The sequence below is a fragment of the Charadrius vociferus genome, unplaced genomic scaffold, assembly GCF_000708025.1.
Source record: "Charadrius vociferus isolate BGI_N301 unplaced genomic scaffold, ASM70802v2 scaffold643, whole genome shotgun sequence".
In the NCBI taxonomy this organism is placed as follows: domain Eukaryota; kingdom Metazoa; phylum Chordata; class Aves; order Charadriiformes; family Charadriidae; genus Charadrius; species Charadrius vociferus.
In genome coordinates, this window is record NW_009647512.1 from 1979120 (window position 1) to 1994227 (window position 15108).

At 37.4% G+C, this 15108-nt stretch overlaps 1 protein-coding gene across 1 annotated transcript; it reads right to left on the reverse strand.

The window, feature by feature from the left end:
* Nucleotides 1-278: 278 nt before the first annotated feature.
* On the reverse strand, nucleotides 279-12675 carry FAM168B (family with sequence similarity 168, member B). Its single transcript, XM_009880777.1, has 6 exons — nucleotides 12600-12675; nucleotides 8939-9022; nucleotides 4750-4892; nucleotides 3621-3798; nucleotides 2272-2401; nucleotides 279-983 (listed from the first exon to the last, which is right to left on the reverse strand). The coding sequence occupies exons 1-5, from the start codon at nucleotides 12667-12669 to the stop codon at nucleotides 2289-2291; spliced, it is 588 nt and encodes a 195-aa protein (XP_009879079.1). The 5' UTR covers nucleotides 12670-12675; the 3' UTR covers nucleotides 279-983; nucleotides 2272-2288.
* Between the last annotated feature and the right edge of the window lie 2433 nt (nucleotides 12676-15108).

Sequence of the window (15108 nt, forward strand, 5' to 3'; positions counted from 1 at the left end):
ACTGCACATACATTTTCAACTGACTACAACATTCTTTAGGAAAAACAGCACTTTTTTTTTCCTGTACTGAGAACTAAAAGTGGTTTTCTATCAGCCTGTGTGGCAGTCTCACTTTGACACATCTTGCATCATACGAAAGATAGTACTGGATATACATCTCCCCAGGACATGCAATTCATTATGCAGGTGATGTCACCTCCTACTATTCCTAACAGCCAGTTATGCCTCAAGGAAGTTTGCTTTATTTACTGGCACACACAGCATTACCTTTGTCATTTCATTCTGATCCTTAAGAACATCTGTATAACACTGAATCCATATAATGAAAATGAAAAGGTATGAAGTAAACTAATTGTGTGCGGGATTTCTACAGCTCATCCGACTCATTTTCCAGTCACTCCAATTTAGTAGTTGAATTTGAAAAGAATACATCACTTAAATAAAAATATGCCCATTTTAAACTGGCAACTCCATCAACCTGAAAAAGGCTGAAGCACTTATCTAATGTATATTATGGTATTCTATAAAGAAACTCACTTTCATGATTCTACCTTTTAAGACCCTGCATACATTACAACAGTGCATTAGTGATACAAGTTGTAAAATACTTTTCGGTTCCTTTGGATTTGCATATGATGGTTTTTGCATCAGTCACTGCAGGTAGATTGAGCAAGCTTTGTTTTTGTGTTTTAACATGCATTCAACTAGATATGGATCAGAATAAATTTATACTCCCTTTTTATCATTATAATTAGCTAAAAAATTGCAAGACAGTCCACAAAACAGGATTTGCTTTAAGACTAACTGCTGGAGTTCCAAGATGTAAGATATGCAGCACTGGAAAATCTTCAGTGATCAGGAATTAGTAGTGTTTAGCCAAGTGTTGAAAGCATTCAGAAGAAAAGTCCTGGTTGGAGGCATGAGGGCTTCAGCACCAACTTTTAAACCTCAATTTCTTGATTGCATATCTCCCATCTTCAAACCTACATTGATTATGTGAAATACTGTTTGAGTGTGGCAGAACATTCTAGCACTGCATGCACTGCGTTGATATGCACACAACAGATGTTAAGTATTACATAATGCTACCCTCACACCTATCCAGTCAACTGAAATCTACAGGCCTCTCAGTTAAGAATTCACTACATTGGTTTTCTCCTGTCATATCCATTCCAGCTTTCTGTCATCACTAGTAGTTTTGTCTTAAGTAGAAGGTGCAATATTAAGAAGGTATTTTATGCTAAATATAATTATCAGCAGTCATGAGTTTAGTCACAGCAAAACTCTCGCTTTTTATACTCATGTAATATGACATTCTTGGATGTAGTATTGTATGTGAAACACTTTAGATCTGCAGACTGGTATGTGGCATCACAGCAAAATGAGAAATGGCTGTTGCATTACTAACTGAAAGGGAATACAGTCATCTGTAATCACAGAACTCTGGACCCCTAACTGCCAAAACAGGAATCCAAAGAAAGTTAAAATAAATTTAACTTTGTCATAAACTAAATGGACTAAAAGTGAAAATTTCTAGTTTAGTTGGTCTGACAGAAGTCCTTATTTCAAATGAAGCTGTTCTCAATTTATGCAGAAGTGAGGATCCCAAAAACATTAGGGCTTTGTGTCGGTTTGACACACATTATGCCCCTTTATAGCAGATTTCAAAATTAAATTCCTTTTCTTGTAAGCCATGATCTAAATTTTGGTCGACACTAGAAACAGTCTGTCCATGCTGACTGCAAGAAATACAAACTGAGATCCGAAACAGAGTGAATATATGAAAGTATCTCATGGTGGTGTATTTGTTTCAGCAGCTTGTGAGAAAGATTCACCCTCAGAGCAAGTAAAAGCACTTGCCTTGCCAACATATTTAGCCAATCAAAAATAAAACTATGAAGTTACACACAACACTTCATTCACAAATCACAGTACTGCTGTATTCAATGATTACCAATGAATCCAAATACTGAATACATTTAGTCCCCGATGTATTTTAATAAGGCTCATTTTTTCATATTAAACAATAATGAACCATGAAAATGTTTCATGGTTTCTGAAGATACAGACCACTGAAGAAGTCCCACTAGGCTTCTCTCCTGGCAGGGAACAGCTACTACATAAGCAATAATTTTTGTATATTCTTACTTGATTAGAATACTGTCGAAGTACCCCAGACCGCTTACCTTCTGAAAAGTCTCCCCAAAACAACCTGCAATGCTGTCATTGATAAGAAAGATTAACTGCTTTCAATCTAAATTGGTAACTTACACTGACTGCCAGGATGATCACCACTGTGGGGGCACATAACTATAGGTTGGTGTTCCTGGAGCCCGATATGTGGGCATGGTAACTGGATGAGGGGCTACTGGAGTTGGGGAATGAGTTGTCAACAAAGTACCTAGGACAAAGAGAACATTTCTTTCAGTAAGCACAACCTCTAGTACAAAACAAAACAAAAAGTAAAAAAGTTAATTTTAAAAAACAGTTACAGCTTGGTCATCTTCCGATTTAAAACTACCAGTATCATTTTGCACTCCAGCCCCAATCTTCCTTCAAACATTTATGCAATAGGATCATTTTGATGTTTAGTCCAATGCACACAAAGACACTCATTACTCAAAAATAGCTCTAGCAGAAACCCTGCAACATAAGCATTATTCACTCCAAAACTTTTTCCCACAGCAGGCTTTACATGCTGTAAGAATATCTGATGATAGAGATAACTTGACTGATAAATCAGAATAAATTAGTTCTTGTTTGCATTATTCTACATAGGTTTTTACAGACTAAGGGGCTTCAGAAACAAACAGGCTGAGATGGCTGAGACAGCAGGATCTTACTGTGTTGCTCTACAGTGCTTTGTAGAAACAGTAACAAACACCTGGGATAAGCTTCCCCACGTACAGAACTCCAATGTTAGCTCAATTTGTGACGCTAAGTTCTCTGGTTTTGAGATTCCTCAAATTAAATGATAAATCTGACAAGATAAAAAACAGAATCTGAAAACAAGTTTGTGGCTCTTATTTTTTAGATTACTGAACTGAGTGTCCTTTGAGTGAATGTGGACATTTCTTCTATCCCCACTGAGTAACAAAGCATGACAGCCCCTCAGTAAACACTCACAGATGAGTCTAGATACTAAATGAGTATCGCGTTAGGAGGCAGACATCCCTAACCATCACCTCAGGCACAGAAGACCTGCAGGCAGTGCAAGCGCAAAATGTTGTATCTCAACAAAGAAGGTCAGTGATATGAGGGGTGGGTTGAGAACGCTGCACTTTCCTCAGCCTGAAGAGATTGCTGTTTTCAACTTGGCATAGAGAGATGTATTGCGAAAAAGTCACTCTTGACACTGATAAGATGAGAAGCAAAGGATGCAAGAGTAAAAGTGAAATTCCATACAGATATAAAGAACTATTCTACCCTAACACTAATATCTGAAAAGAGAATGTGGTATCTCCACCCTTAGAGATGGTCAAATATCACTGAACAAGTACGCAACCTCATCTAGCTGGACCCAAGTACATCTCTGGCATCACATTTTTTAATGCAGCTGTGTTCTGTCTCAACCGGAAAGGAGAGCTTCAAGAAAACGTAAGCGTTGTAAGTTCACATACCTGCTGACATTGCCATAGTAGTCCCAGCCACCATCCCCATGGTCACACCGTTCCCTCTTGGTGGCGGAATCGGAGCAGGATACATAGTTGCTGGCATGCCATTAGGCTGCACAACTGTGGTGTGGTGAATTACGTGGGGTGGTGCTGCATATAAAGGCTGTGTGTAATAAGTGCCTTGCTGTTAGAGAATAAAAGTAAATTAAGTAATTATAGTATGTCTGGTGGGGAAGATAAATTATGTCTTCATGAACATATCATAAAATAAAAGCATTATTCTAAAGATGCAATGTATTTACAGAGCAAAAGCCAAAACACTTGTTTCAATTATTCCCACTGCATTTCACTGGTGAACTTTTTAACACTTAGCCCCCTTTTAAAGCATTTAAGATAACATTCAAAAGCAGTGACCTTTGTAGAACTCCAATGCTGACAGCACCTTCAACAACAAGGGGTCTGTCGTCGTTCATTCCCTTCATTTCGTATCTTTTCATATATTAATCCACACCAGAACTTCTCTCATTCTTTCACAGCTTTTTATTCAGCTGCTTTTACTTAAAGAACCAAAGGTTCTTGAGAAATCTAAATACACTAAGCAGATTAGATAAACCTTGTTATGTACTTACTAATTTTTTTTCAACTACTGCATACATGCCAGGCAAGTTTTCTCTATGCAAAAAGAGGGTCAACTTTTCCCCAAAATATCATGTTTACTGAAGTGGCTTAATTCTATGCTTTCTAATAGTTTTCAACAATTTGCCTAGTATGAGACTTGGTAACTCAGTGAACCACAACAGAGGCTTCCTAAAAAAAAAAAAAATTAATGCAAGTTTACGACAATTTGTGACAAAATGAAATCAGGATGCGGTAGTTACAGCATCCAGCGTGCACTTTTAAAACTACTGAATCTAGTGTCTCTTCAAAGACTGCACCCGTTATCAGTAAGTGCAGAGTAGCTGTCATGCGAGAAAGAATGTAAAAGTGCGCTCTGAAAATTACTGTATTAAGAATTCTTACTGGAGTCAGCTAAAAATTCTCTCCATCCACGAAGAAATAAATGTGATATAGAGTTAAGAGTTCAAGCAGATATTACAAGATAAAGAAACACAGTTTTTTGGTTTTGTTCATTTACCTGTGCATATGGATTCTGCTGTGGATAGGCACTTCGAACTGGGTACACAGCAGTCTGATAGGGATTCGGTGACGAAGAATATGGTGGCACTGCACCACTAGTGGGTGAACAAGATACTTTATAAGGGGTGCCTGGTGTGTAACCTGAAACAAAGGTAAGTCTGCATTAAAGACATGAAAAACAAGTGTCAGTCAGAGGTAACAATATTCTTAATTTCCAAATTCCTTAATCTTCATGTGAGTACCTAGTAGGCCAGTCGCACTATCTAAGCACAAATTCTATCATTTACATAATATTGATAACAGTCTGTAAAGAATACTTGATTGTGTCAACTAAGCATGAAATGTTAACTGTATTTTTGCACAATTTGCTTTTCAAATATATGGACATAGGATAAAAAAGATTTGGATTTTTGTAGTAATACCAATAAATACTTGGATTCGGCATATTAGGTAGCATTCCTATATAGGAGGATGTGACACATGTCAATATCAGCCCAGTTCTCAACACATCCCAAACTGTACTGGCAAAACAGTACTGTTAACTAACTTGCCGTTACCTTATTTAGAAGATGATACAGCACAAGAATAACAAATTCAAAAGTCAGAATCATGTAAAGAGCTCAAAATTGCTTTTCAGAGAACAGAAACACTACCTGCAACCTCTACTTCAACCTACGTTTATTCATATTTGTTTTCTGGCATTTTCTGAACTGGCTAAAATAAATATGAAAGGCCATACTTTTGAAACACAAGCACTGTAAAGTTCATTGCAAGTGCAAATTAGACTTCGAAGGCACTGTAGTCTTTGAATCTCCCTTTTGTGCATTACATACATAGACATACCCTTAATCATCACTTCAGAATTATTTTTATACATTACAATAAGACTTCAGATGCCATCAGAAAAGTTTTGCATTCCTATTAGAAGACCCTCAAAATCAGTCTGCCTTTTAAATGGTGCGAACTGCTCGATTTTTACAGGGATAAGTAGGTGCTGGCTCAGACCCTGCGTGAAGACAGTTCTTCAGTAATTTCTCCAACCCTCATCAGACAAGGTCGCAGAATAACAGAACAAGGGCTTGATGAGGCATGGAGGAGATCTTTGAAAATTACCATTGCTGCTGCACGCTACACTCCCACAATTAGACTACAGCTTAATGGTTGAAATGGGAATACAAATACCTTAGCAGCAGCATCCACCAGTAAAGACATTTAGGGTAGTAAACAACAGGCATGACCTACTCTGGAGAAAGCATCAAGGCCCTAGCCTGTGCTATGCTGAAAAGATGTTGGGTCTTATGCAGGCCCACCACAGTAGGAGGTGCAACACCCACAGATACAATTTCTATTTAGCTGGAATTGTACACACTAGTGCTACAGCAACATAAGGAAGAAAAACCACTTAGTAATTATATTTAAAAAATGAGACTATCGGAATAGAGACTAGGTTGACTTTAAAAACTGCCTAGAATGTGCTGACTTCAATACAGAGAACAGATCTGAAACCATATAGCAGAGAGAACACCGATATCTGTGATGTGAAAAATCAGTCTGTGCAGACAGCATGACAGACGAGCTTCATTCTTTTTGTAGAAGTCTGAGTTTCTTTCCAATTTCAGGTCACCCTTCAAACTTAAACTTGTTATGTTAACAGAGAAATAGGTTTACTTTGTTTTTTTTAAATAAACTTTATCACCTTCAGAGACACTAAAGAAAGCTACCACAGCACTTACCCTGAACTCTTGTTTTTAGAGATCCTAATTATTTGATGAATAGAGCACACTGAGGAAGTAACTTCTATTTCCACTACATTTGTGTTGAAAAACTCTGCTACAAGATACTGAACATGAAGCGTCACAACTGAACTACAACTATGGCCTCAGTCAAGACCACTCTCATTCTAAAAACTCACTGATACAGCTGCACAGGCAATTTAACTTCCATTCTTGCAATGTGGTACATCTGTACAAAAGGTATTCTGACTTCCCATTTAATTTTTTTCTCTCTTACAGGGAGCAAAGACCTTAAAAGTAAACCACATGGTTATTCAAAGACACAGAAATTTAAGAAAGATACCTGTAAAAAGGTCCCCTTTCTCAACAGCAGTGGTGTGGCACGTTCAAATACTGCTGCGTGATATGAATTTACGAAAGCTTTGACTCTAAACCCAAGCAGTTGCATCAGAAAAGTTAATAAAAAAAATTAAATCCCAGCTGTTAGGACAAAGTACTTCAAGCTGCTATCTGCCCGAATTAGAAGACCTGGACATTTTCAACTTTAGCTCACAGCTTAAAGAGTAGCTAAAAGTTAAAACTATTCTTAGTCCTGAAACAAAAGCTTATTTTCTATTCAACAGCAATAAAGACTCTAATAATACTAGCTTTAAAAAAATTTAAGGACATCTGAAGATGGTATACGACTTCTATATGTCTTTATTTCTTTTTCACACAAAACTAAAAAGTTTCTTACATCCCTCTTGCGATTTGGTAAATTGATTACATGCAGTTTATCTTCATCTTCCTGCAGTAGGGTTTGCAAACTGCAACCAGTAATAAGACTGGAACTACCCTTCAGTTATGCAGATCCAAGAATCAAAAACTACAGCTACTCCTCAGCACAGCCACAGGAATCCTGATATATACAACACAGTATAGAAGGCAGAGACACATCACTAAGGTAATCTCAACTGTGAAACTGAAGGGCCTACTAGTAAGTAATACAAGCTGATACTAAAAGTCCACATAGAGTTTTGATTCCCATGTTAAGAGTTATATCCTGATGGGAACTTCTCTCCCTTGAACATCACTCCCAAAAACGTTCTTAAGAAATCCAGTGCAAATGCAAGCTGGTAACCCTAGATACGATACTTGCACAGAGGCAATACCCTATCCAAAGGATAATTTTATTTTTTTTTTAATTACCAGAACTTACAACATCCATTCGTTTCCCTACCTTAAATTCAAGACTGAAGACAAGCCAAAAATCAGTTCTGTACTTGCTATGCCTCTAAGAAGCAAACTGAAGAGAGACACAGGTTGTACCAACTAGAACACTCCACAGTTCCAAGGAGAGCGATACAGCTACACACTTTTAACAGGTTCTGCAGGCAAATAGTTTAGACTACTTACTGTCTCTTGCCTCAGTTACTGCTACCCTACCCTTTTAAGAGTCTCCTGGTAGTTAATGAAATGCCGTATGTTACAAACACAGAACTTCAATACTGTTAGCAGGCTGCCACACCGGAAGCTTCCCAGTTTCAAGCAGCACCCTTTCCTATCCCTGTAAGTTACACAAGGGCACTCAGGGACAAGTTTGGTTATGTGCCACGTGTATTTCTGAAAAACTGGCATAATATGTGCAAGTGAGAGAGCTCCTGAAGATGTCCCAGAGCTACGTAAGGAATTCCTTAGTACGCAAAATAACCACAGGGAGAATACTGTTTTATCAGATGTATGTTCCTGGTTTAAGTGGAAATTAAGTGATACCAGTTTCTGTTTTGTTTCAAGCATCAGCACATCAAAACCATCTTCTATTACTGAAAGCAAAACTACATGAAAACAATTTAGGTGAGCGATTTGGTTTCTCTTGAGTCTGTTTTTCCATCTCCCTTTTCCTAGGCTCACCACATTCCCTTTCTCTTAGATGACAAGCATGCAAGTGCAGTTACCCAAATCCTCCCACAGTATCCACTATGGAAAAGAAGTTTTTACCCAGCAACCAGGCTTTCCAGACAATTAGTTCGTGGAAGACAATTTTAAGGGCAGAACAAAGAGAGCAAGCTGAACTTAAAAAGATATGATTTAAGAAAAGGATGAGAAGAAAGAATTTTGAAGACAGCAGAACAACAAACAGGAATCTTGCAACAACTCGTAGGATGCAAAGCAAGCAGAATCAGGAAGGAAGCAATGAAGGGAAAAGAGATACAATCCTCTAGTATCAACCATAAATATAGAAACAACAGCTAAAACTCAGCTTTTCCCTCCTCTGAAAGTGAAAGCAGTATGACTTAAGACAAGATTATACTCATTTTAATTTATCAGATGATTTCTTACAAGCCATATTCAAAGTAACGTAAAACTTATCCCACAGTGTAAGTGTTATTGTAAGCCCCTTCAGCTTTTCCTCATTCTTAGTTCTAACAACATCCAAACTTCAGGTTACTGCTTTGATATACCTATTACACATACCTGTTTGGAAGGTAGGATTTGCTCCAGGATACATATTAGGGGAATAGGCAGGAGCAGCCGCTGCATAGCCCATTGGGAAGCCAGCTAAAAGAAAGAATATGTCAAAGTTATTTTCTAGACTGACTGCACAGTCCAGCCAGGCTTTACTCTCGAAGATTCTTGCTGCACATCTTTTAACTGAAATAAGCTAAAAGATAGGCTTCAATCACACCTCCTCAACTAAAACACTGGGCTCCTCTTCTCCCAAGCCACCTGAAGCTGAACACTAGATGAAGGGAACAGCTAAGGAGTCACAAGTGCCATTCTCCCTTACATTCCCTGCTTTAGCAAATCTCGAAGTTGGTGAAGTAACTCTTCAGTTAGTTGGACAACAAAGTCTTATGCAACTATTCAACACCACCACCCCCACCCCACCCCCGATTTTAAGACCTGATGTACATAAAATATTTATCTGAAGAAAAGGGACTTTTTCACAGAAATAAATCGCTAGAAAACAGGAGTGACTCTGACACTCCAGATCAGAGATATCCCAAGTAGAGAGCACAAAGCAGGTATCAAACAAGCTCACCAGTTTCAGGCACGTACTATGACAGTTAACAGTAACAAGTGATTCACTGAGGTATCTGCAAAATGACAGGTATACACTTGTACACCAGAATACAAGAACTACTATGGCTGAACTAACATCGCAATACACTAGACTCCAACATAAGGCAAAACACAGCATTAGCCAAAGCTACAATTACTTGAAAGATAGGAAGTTTGTTTAGATTGTAATAAGCAAAATTTCTGAATTAATCATAGATTTTAATTTTTCCAGGAACTTATTTACATTATTCCAAAGTGTAAAACTGAGTAATGTCTGTATTTACAAAGACAGTTACTGCCATATTTTGTTATCAACATATAAAGATTTCAACTTCTCCAGGTAAAAGGGAATTACTGTTTGCATATTCACTGTCAGGCTTAAAAGTGCTAGTTTTAAACTGCTATTTAAATTTGAAGGGGTTTTATTTCGCTATAAATCCCAGAGTCCTAAGCAATTACTCCTAATAATAAAAATTCCTCAGCTCAGGACTATATATGTTAACCTGATTTTGTAAAGAACTCTGTAAATATATCAGGTGACATAGACTTGGCACTACTATTAGGTAGTCAGCATGGATAAGACTAAGAAAAGCATTAGGCTTAAAAATCAAAGGTAAAAATAACTATCCAATTCATAACAACTTTTCAGAGCGTAAATAGCTCTTAAGTTTTCAAATTCACAAGCTGATAGAGAAAAGCTTTAGCACAGCCTTACACCTTACTCAAACCAAATACACATCTGCATCATCATTTACGTTGTATATTTTCAGTCCTCTCTTCTTTCTTCACAGGTTTAGCTCCACAGTAGAGCACTCTGAGCTGCTCAAGAAACAAGCTGTTTGTGAAAAATGTAACTACAACAAGCAGCAGTTTTAACTTCTACACAGAACTTTCATCCATGTGAGATCATTTGGATATTGATTCCTTGCTACTGTAAACCCATCCAAAACCTCAAATAGGTGTAGTATAATATAAACAGCTATTAAATATGCAACAGCTTTAGAAACACAATGCCTTTAAATAATACATTCCACCTAGCGATATATTAATTACTTTCTATTACCACGTAACCCATGTAAATTCAATGATTCTGCATGGAGAATCTGTAGCTTTTAGATTAGGAGGGGCAAAGAAGGGAGACTTAGTCATGCAACAGTTCTTTAAAAAATCATAAAATGCAAGTCTACTTTTTGTTTTAGAGAACATGTTTTGTATTCATCCCACAACCTTTAAGCCTGAACCAGCAAACTATCTGTACCAGTGTAACACTGTCAGCCTCATTGACTAAGCTGAATTTAAGGGTCACAGTTGCATAAGCTGACTGACTGCTTTAAAGAACTGAGTGATCAAGTTGTGGCATGACAACTAAGGCACTTCTATAACAATTCTACTTTAATTCCATATATTTTAATTATGTTAATTTACAACCAAGTGGAGACTGGCAAATATACAGTACTTACAGAATTCAATATGCAGCCTAATATGCATAACACTAGAATAAAAGATTAGAAGTTGTAATGTTGTTTAAACTCTTATTTATGAATCTACAATAGTGTATTTTCCTAAGTAAATTAAGATACCACTTAGATTAGTATAAACAGGAGCTTCGATGCAATGAGTAAATGGTTATGAGTACAAATGAAACTCTGGTTAATATAAATCTGTTTAGAAAATGAATAGAGATAAAAATACAAAGTTGTATATTAATAATTCATAATAACCTTTATCTAAAGCAAAAGAAAGCCTTGAAAAAGCAATTTATTACAAATATAGAAATAACTGTAACTGATATTAGTTAGTAAACAACTGCTGCTTGCCTTATTATAAAATTACTGTAGTCCATATAACTAAGACAGTCACAGAGAATAAAACCATCCTGCGGGACTTATGGTTACACAGCACCAGTTTTACAATTTATTACTGCACCATTTCAGTCACTCAACAGACTTAAAAGCATTGCAGCACACTTTGTGTTTTCCCCCCTATAAATACTGTGGAAATTAAGAAAGGTACACCAGTTTGAGGAAACAATTAAAAGTAACTGAAAAGCAAACATAAAAACTGAAAGGTTTTTGAGACGATCCAGTCAACAGTAAAGAAAACTCATTTATGCACCAGTATTTAGAAGAAGGAACAGAGAAGAGTGAAACAGGAAAATAGGAACTCCAGTACACTACCTAAGCTGAAAAACAAATTTAAAAACAGTAAATACCCGTAGGAAAATATAGTACACCTACAAAGAATAAAAACAGCAACTGCACAGAATGATTTCTAGTTTCCAACACAGACACCAACTAAATCACAAAATAGCCTCCCTATAAAAGCTACAAAAGTTTAATTGGTTCCGATACATAAAATCTGAGCTGAAGGACCCTCTAGCCTCTCCCAGGACAGAATAATTCCATCGCCCCGCAGATCTCAGAGGGAAAAAAAAAAAAAAAAAAAAAGACTGCATAGAGACATATTGCTTGAAATGCCTTACAGAGGCACACAGCCCTTTTCTTCGACTTTCCTGGAAAGTTCTGTCCTAATCTAATCATTGCCTTATCCAACTTCTGAACTATGGGGACATCAGAAATGAAGCCTGCTCACACACACATAAGGAGATGAAGGGGGGAAAAAAAACTGGTGAGAAACTCAAAGCCAAATGAGAAACAGAGAAAGCAAGAAATACATTTAATTTCTGTTTTAAAAACATTTTTGGCCACGTTATTGGTATCACGTTTGATGCTATGCTTCAGACAGTCAGAAAAGAGATAGCATGAACAAGAATTAGAGGATAGAAAGGTTAACAGCACCAGCCAAGTAGCAGCAGAAATAGACTGACTCCTCTTCTTGCAGGGCGTAATTATTAGAGCTCCTAAAATAAGCTGCTTTGGAAGAGATACTGAAGTTAGAAATAAAACAGAACAGCTAACATGACTTTTGAAATGTCACTCTTTAAATTTAAAAAACCCCACCCAAATCCCAAAACAGATTACCATACATGAAGCCATTCATAAGTGACTATTCCTTCCTGATTACCAAAACCAGTGTAACCGAAACTCATTAAAAAAAAATAAGTGTTACTTACCTGGATAACCAATTCCTTTGGCATTTGCATAGGGAACCCCAGAAGATCCAGGGCTATACACAGGATTCATGGTTTCAGTAACTGAATCAGGGGGAGGAAAAAAAAAAAGAAAAAATATTTACTCAAGTATAGGGGAAGCTTTAGGGAAACTAAAACGGAACTGGAAAGAGGGGAAAAAGTGACAGAGGAAAAAGCAGCAATTCCACTACTCATCAACATTAAAACTTTAGCTACAAGCAAGAGAGTCACTGCAGAAGTAAGTTTCAAAGCATCACAATAGTCAATTGGCTACAGAATGCAGAATGTCTCAGGACTGAAACATCCCCTGTTGCAGAGCATGCCTTCAAAATAGTTCCATCCCTAAGAGCACCCCCATGGCAAGTAAATCCATAACCCACTGCAGGTGTTCACGTGTTGGATTTCTCCCCCCATGTCATCTATCATCTACCAATCATTTATCATCTACCTACCATCTATCAATCTTGGTTCCTTCCCACTTCTTCCTTGAAGCACCTAGCAAGGAGATGCAAATACTTGCAGTCTATCATTGCTGGCATTTCAAACCTGGGATTCCAGTCCTTTACCAGCACTAACTTCATCCACCATCAACAGGCCAAGTATTGCAGAAGTGGCAGAAGACTTTCTGTATTAGACAGCTAGCTCACATTTATTTATTTGTTTACTTGCTGCTAAGTTCTTCAGAGCCTACGACAAACCAAAAGTTGGGTCCAGTCATTTCTGAATAATGTACTCGCACACTAAAAAGACACCTATAGCTAGCATCACTAGTAGGGATAAAACCAAGTCCCCAGTTTTAAAAAGGATCTTGTAGATAACACCAAGGAAAACAAAATGACATTGAAGATGCTTCTCAATTTTTCTAGTACGCCTATGTACTAGGAATACATCACTGCAGCAAAACTCACAAGCAAGCCAACCATGTGCCTCTTACAAGAATACCGTTTGCAACTTCCTTTCTAATATTTTAGAAAAAATTTCCCGTATTTTAACCCCAGTATCTTCAATCATCTATTTTTCTGCTTATTTACGACTTCTCTTCCTGCAAGTACCTATTTATTCACTACAAATAGCCTCCGACAGCAAGACAGGGAGGTACGCTATGGAACCAGACTTTCTGATTAACTCATAATATCCGATACTGGACTCACTTCCTCTTCTACACCTTGAGATGCTGCCTTACTTAAACAGTGTGTTAAGCAGTTTAACACAGTTTAACAAAATTTTGTAAAGAAAGTTTATGAAGCAAGAAAGAGTGATAATGATGCATGCACTACTGTAGTTGCAGAATACATTACGGTAGGAATCTGAGCTAAGTTTATCAGTATAGCTGCACTGATAAACCTATGTTAAGTGACTGTATAAAGCGTAGTTTGCTTTTTAAAGCAACGCTAAAGTAAGGTCTGTGCCAAGGAGTTTTAGCAGCACCTAGTACACAATAGAAGTAAAAGAAACATTTGTGCAAAATTAGGAAATCAGAAAATAAATGCTGCAGAAAGTCTATCATCAGGCTCACAAAACACTCAAACTTAATGTAAGTTACAAGATTCATCGGTTTCTTGCACTTTCCCACCCACCCACACTTAGCAATAATACTAACTTAAACAGAACTGCTTTTATTTTTTCCAGCTTCATACTTGATTATATATGACAACAGAATCCAGTAAGAATTAGTTAAAAAAAAACCCAACAAACAAAACCTAAGCAACCTGCCATTTACATTGCTTTGTATGAAGAAAGTTCCCCAGAGCACCATGTTTTAATCACATGACCAACACCAAAAATGCAGTTTGACACAAATCTCTTTGGAAATGTTCTGTAACAAAGTAGTTGTCTTCAAGCATAAAGCATTATTTTCCACTGAAGCCCTGCAGAGTTTTAATAGCATTAACGCTGTTGTGCCAGAACCAACAGGCATATTTTGCTGGACTGATATTTTACTGTAGCAAGACTGTTCTTTTCACCCCATACTTTCTCCTGTGCACCCTCCTTTCTAAATAAGGACTCTCATTTACTTGAACATTTTCAGTCTGTTCAGTTTTCAGTCAGTATCTCCCTGCATGTCCTTACCTGCTCCTCTTTCAATGTTGATTTTGTCACATTTTGCCTTGAAACTGACAAAACCCCTGAGAGGATCAAGCTTCGCCTCAGTATCAGCATTTCTGAGTTGAGGGGTAAAAGTCTTAAGGGAGGTGGATATACCCTTCCACTCAAATATGAACAGCACTCTCCCACACCCCCATATCCCTACAAATACACTGCTCCTCCTTGCAGTCTTTACAGCAATTAGGAGGAAAGAAGACCCTGTAACCCTCTCACCATTCTGAATGGCAATCAGAAGAAAGAAAGAGGACTAGAAAACCAGCAAGAACATTCTGTGAATATCTGGGTAAAACACATTGAAAACCCCCACCAATTATTAGAAATATTAGTAGTCAATGACTGCAGAAGAACACAAGGACATACACTCTGAGGGATGACTTAAACAGAA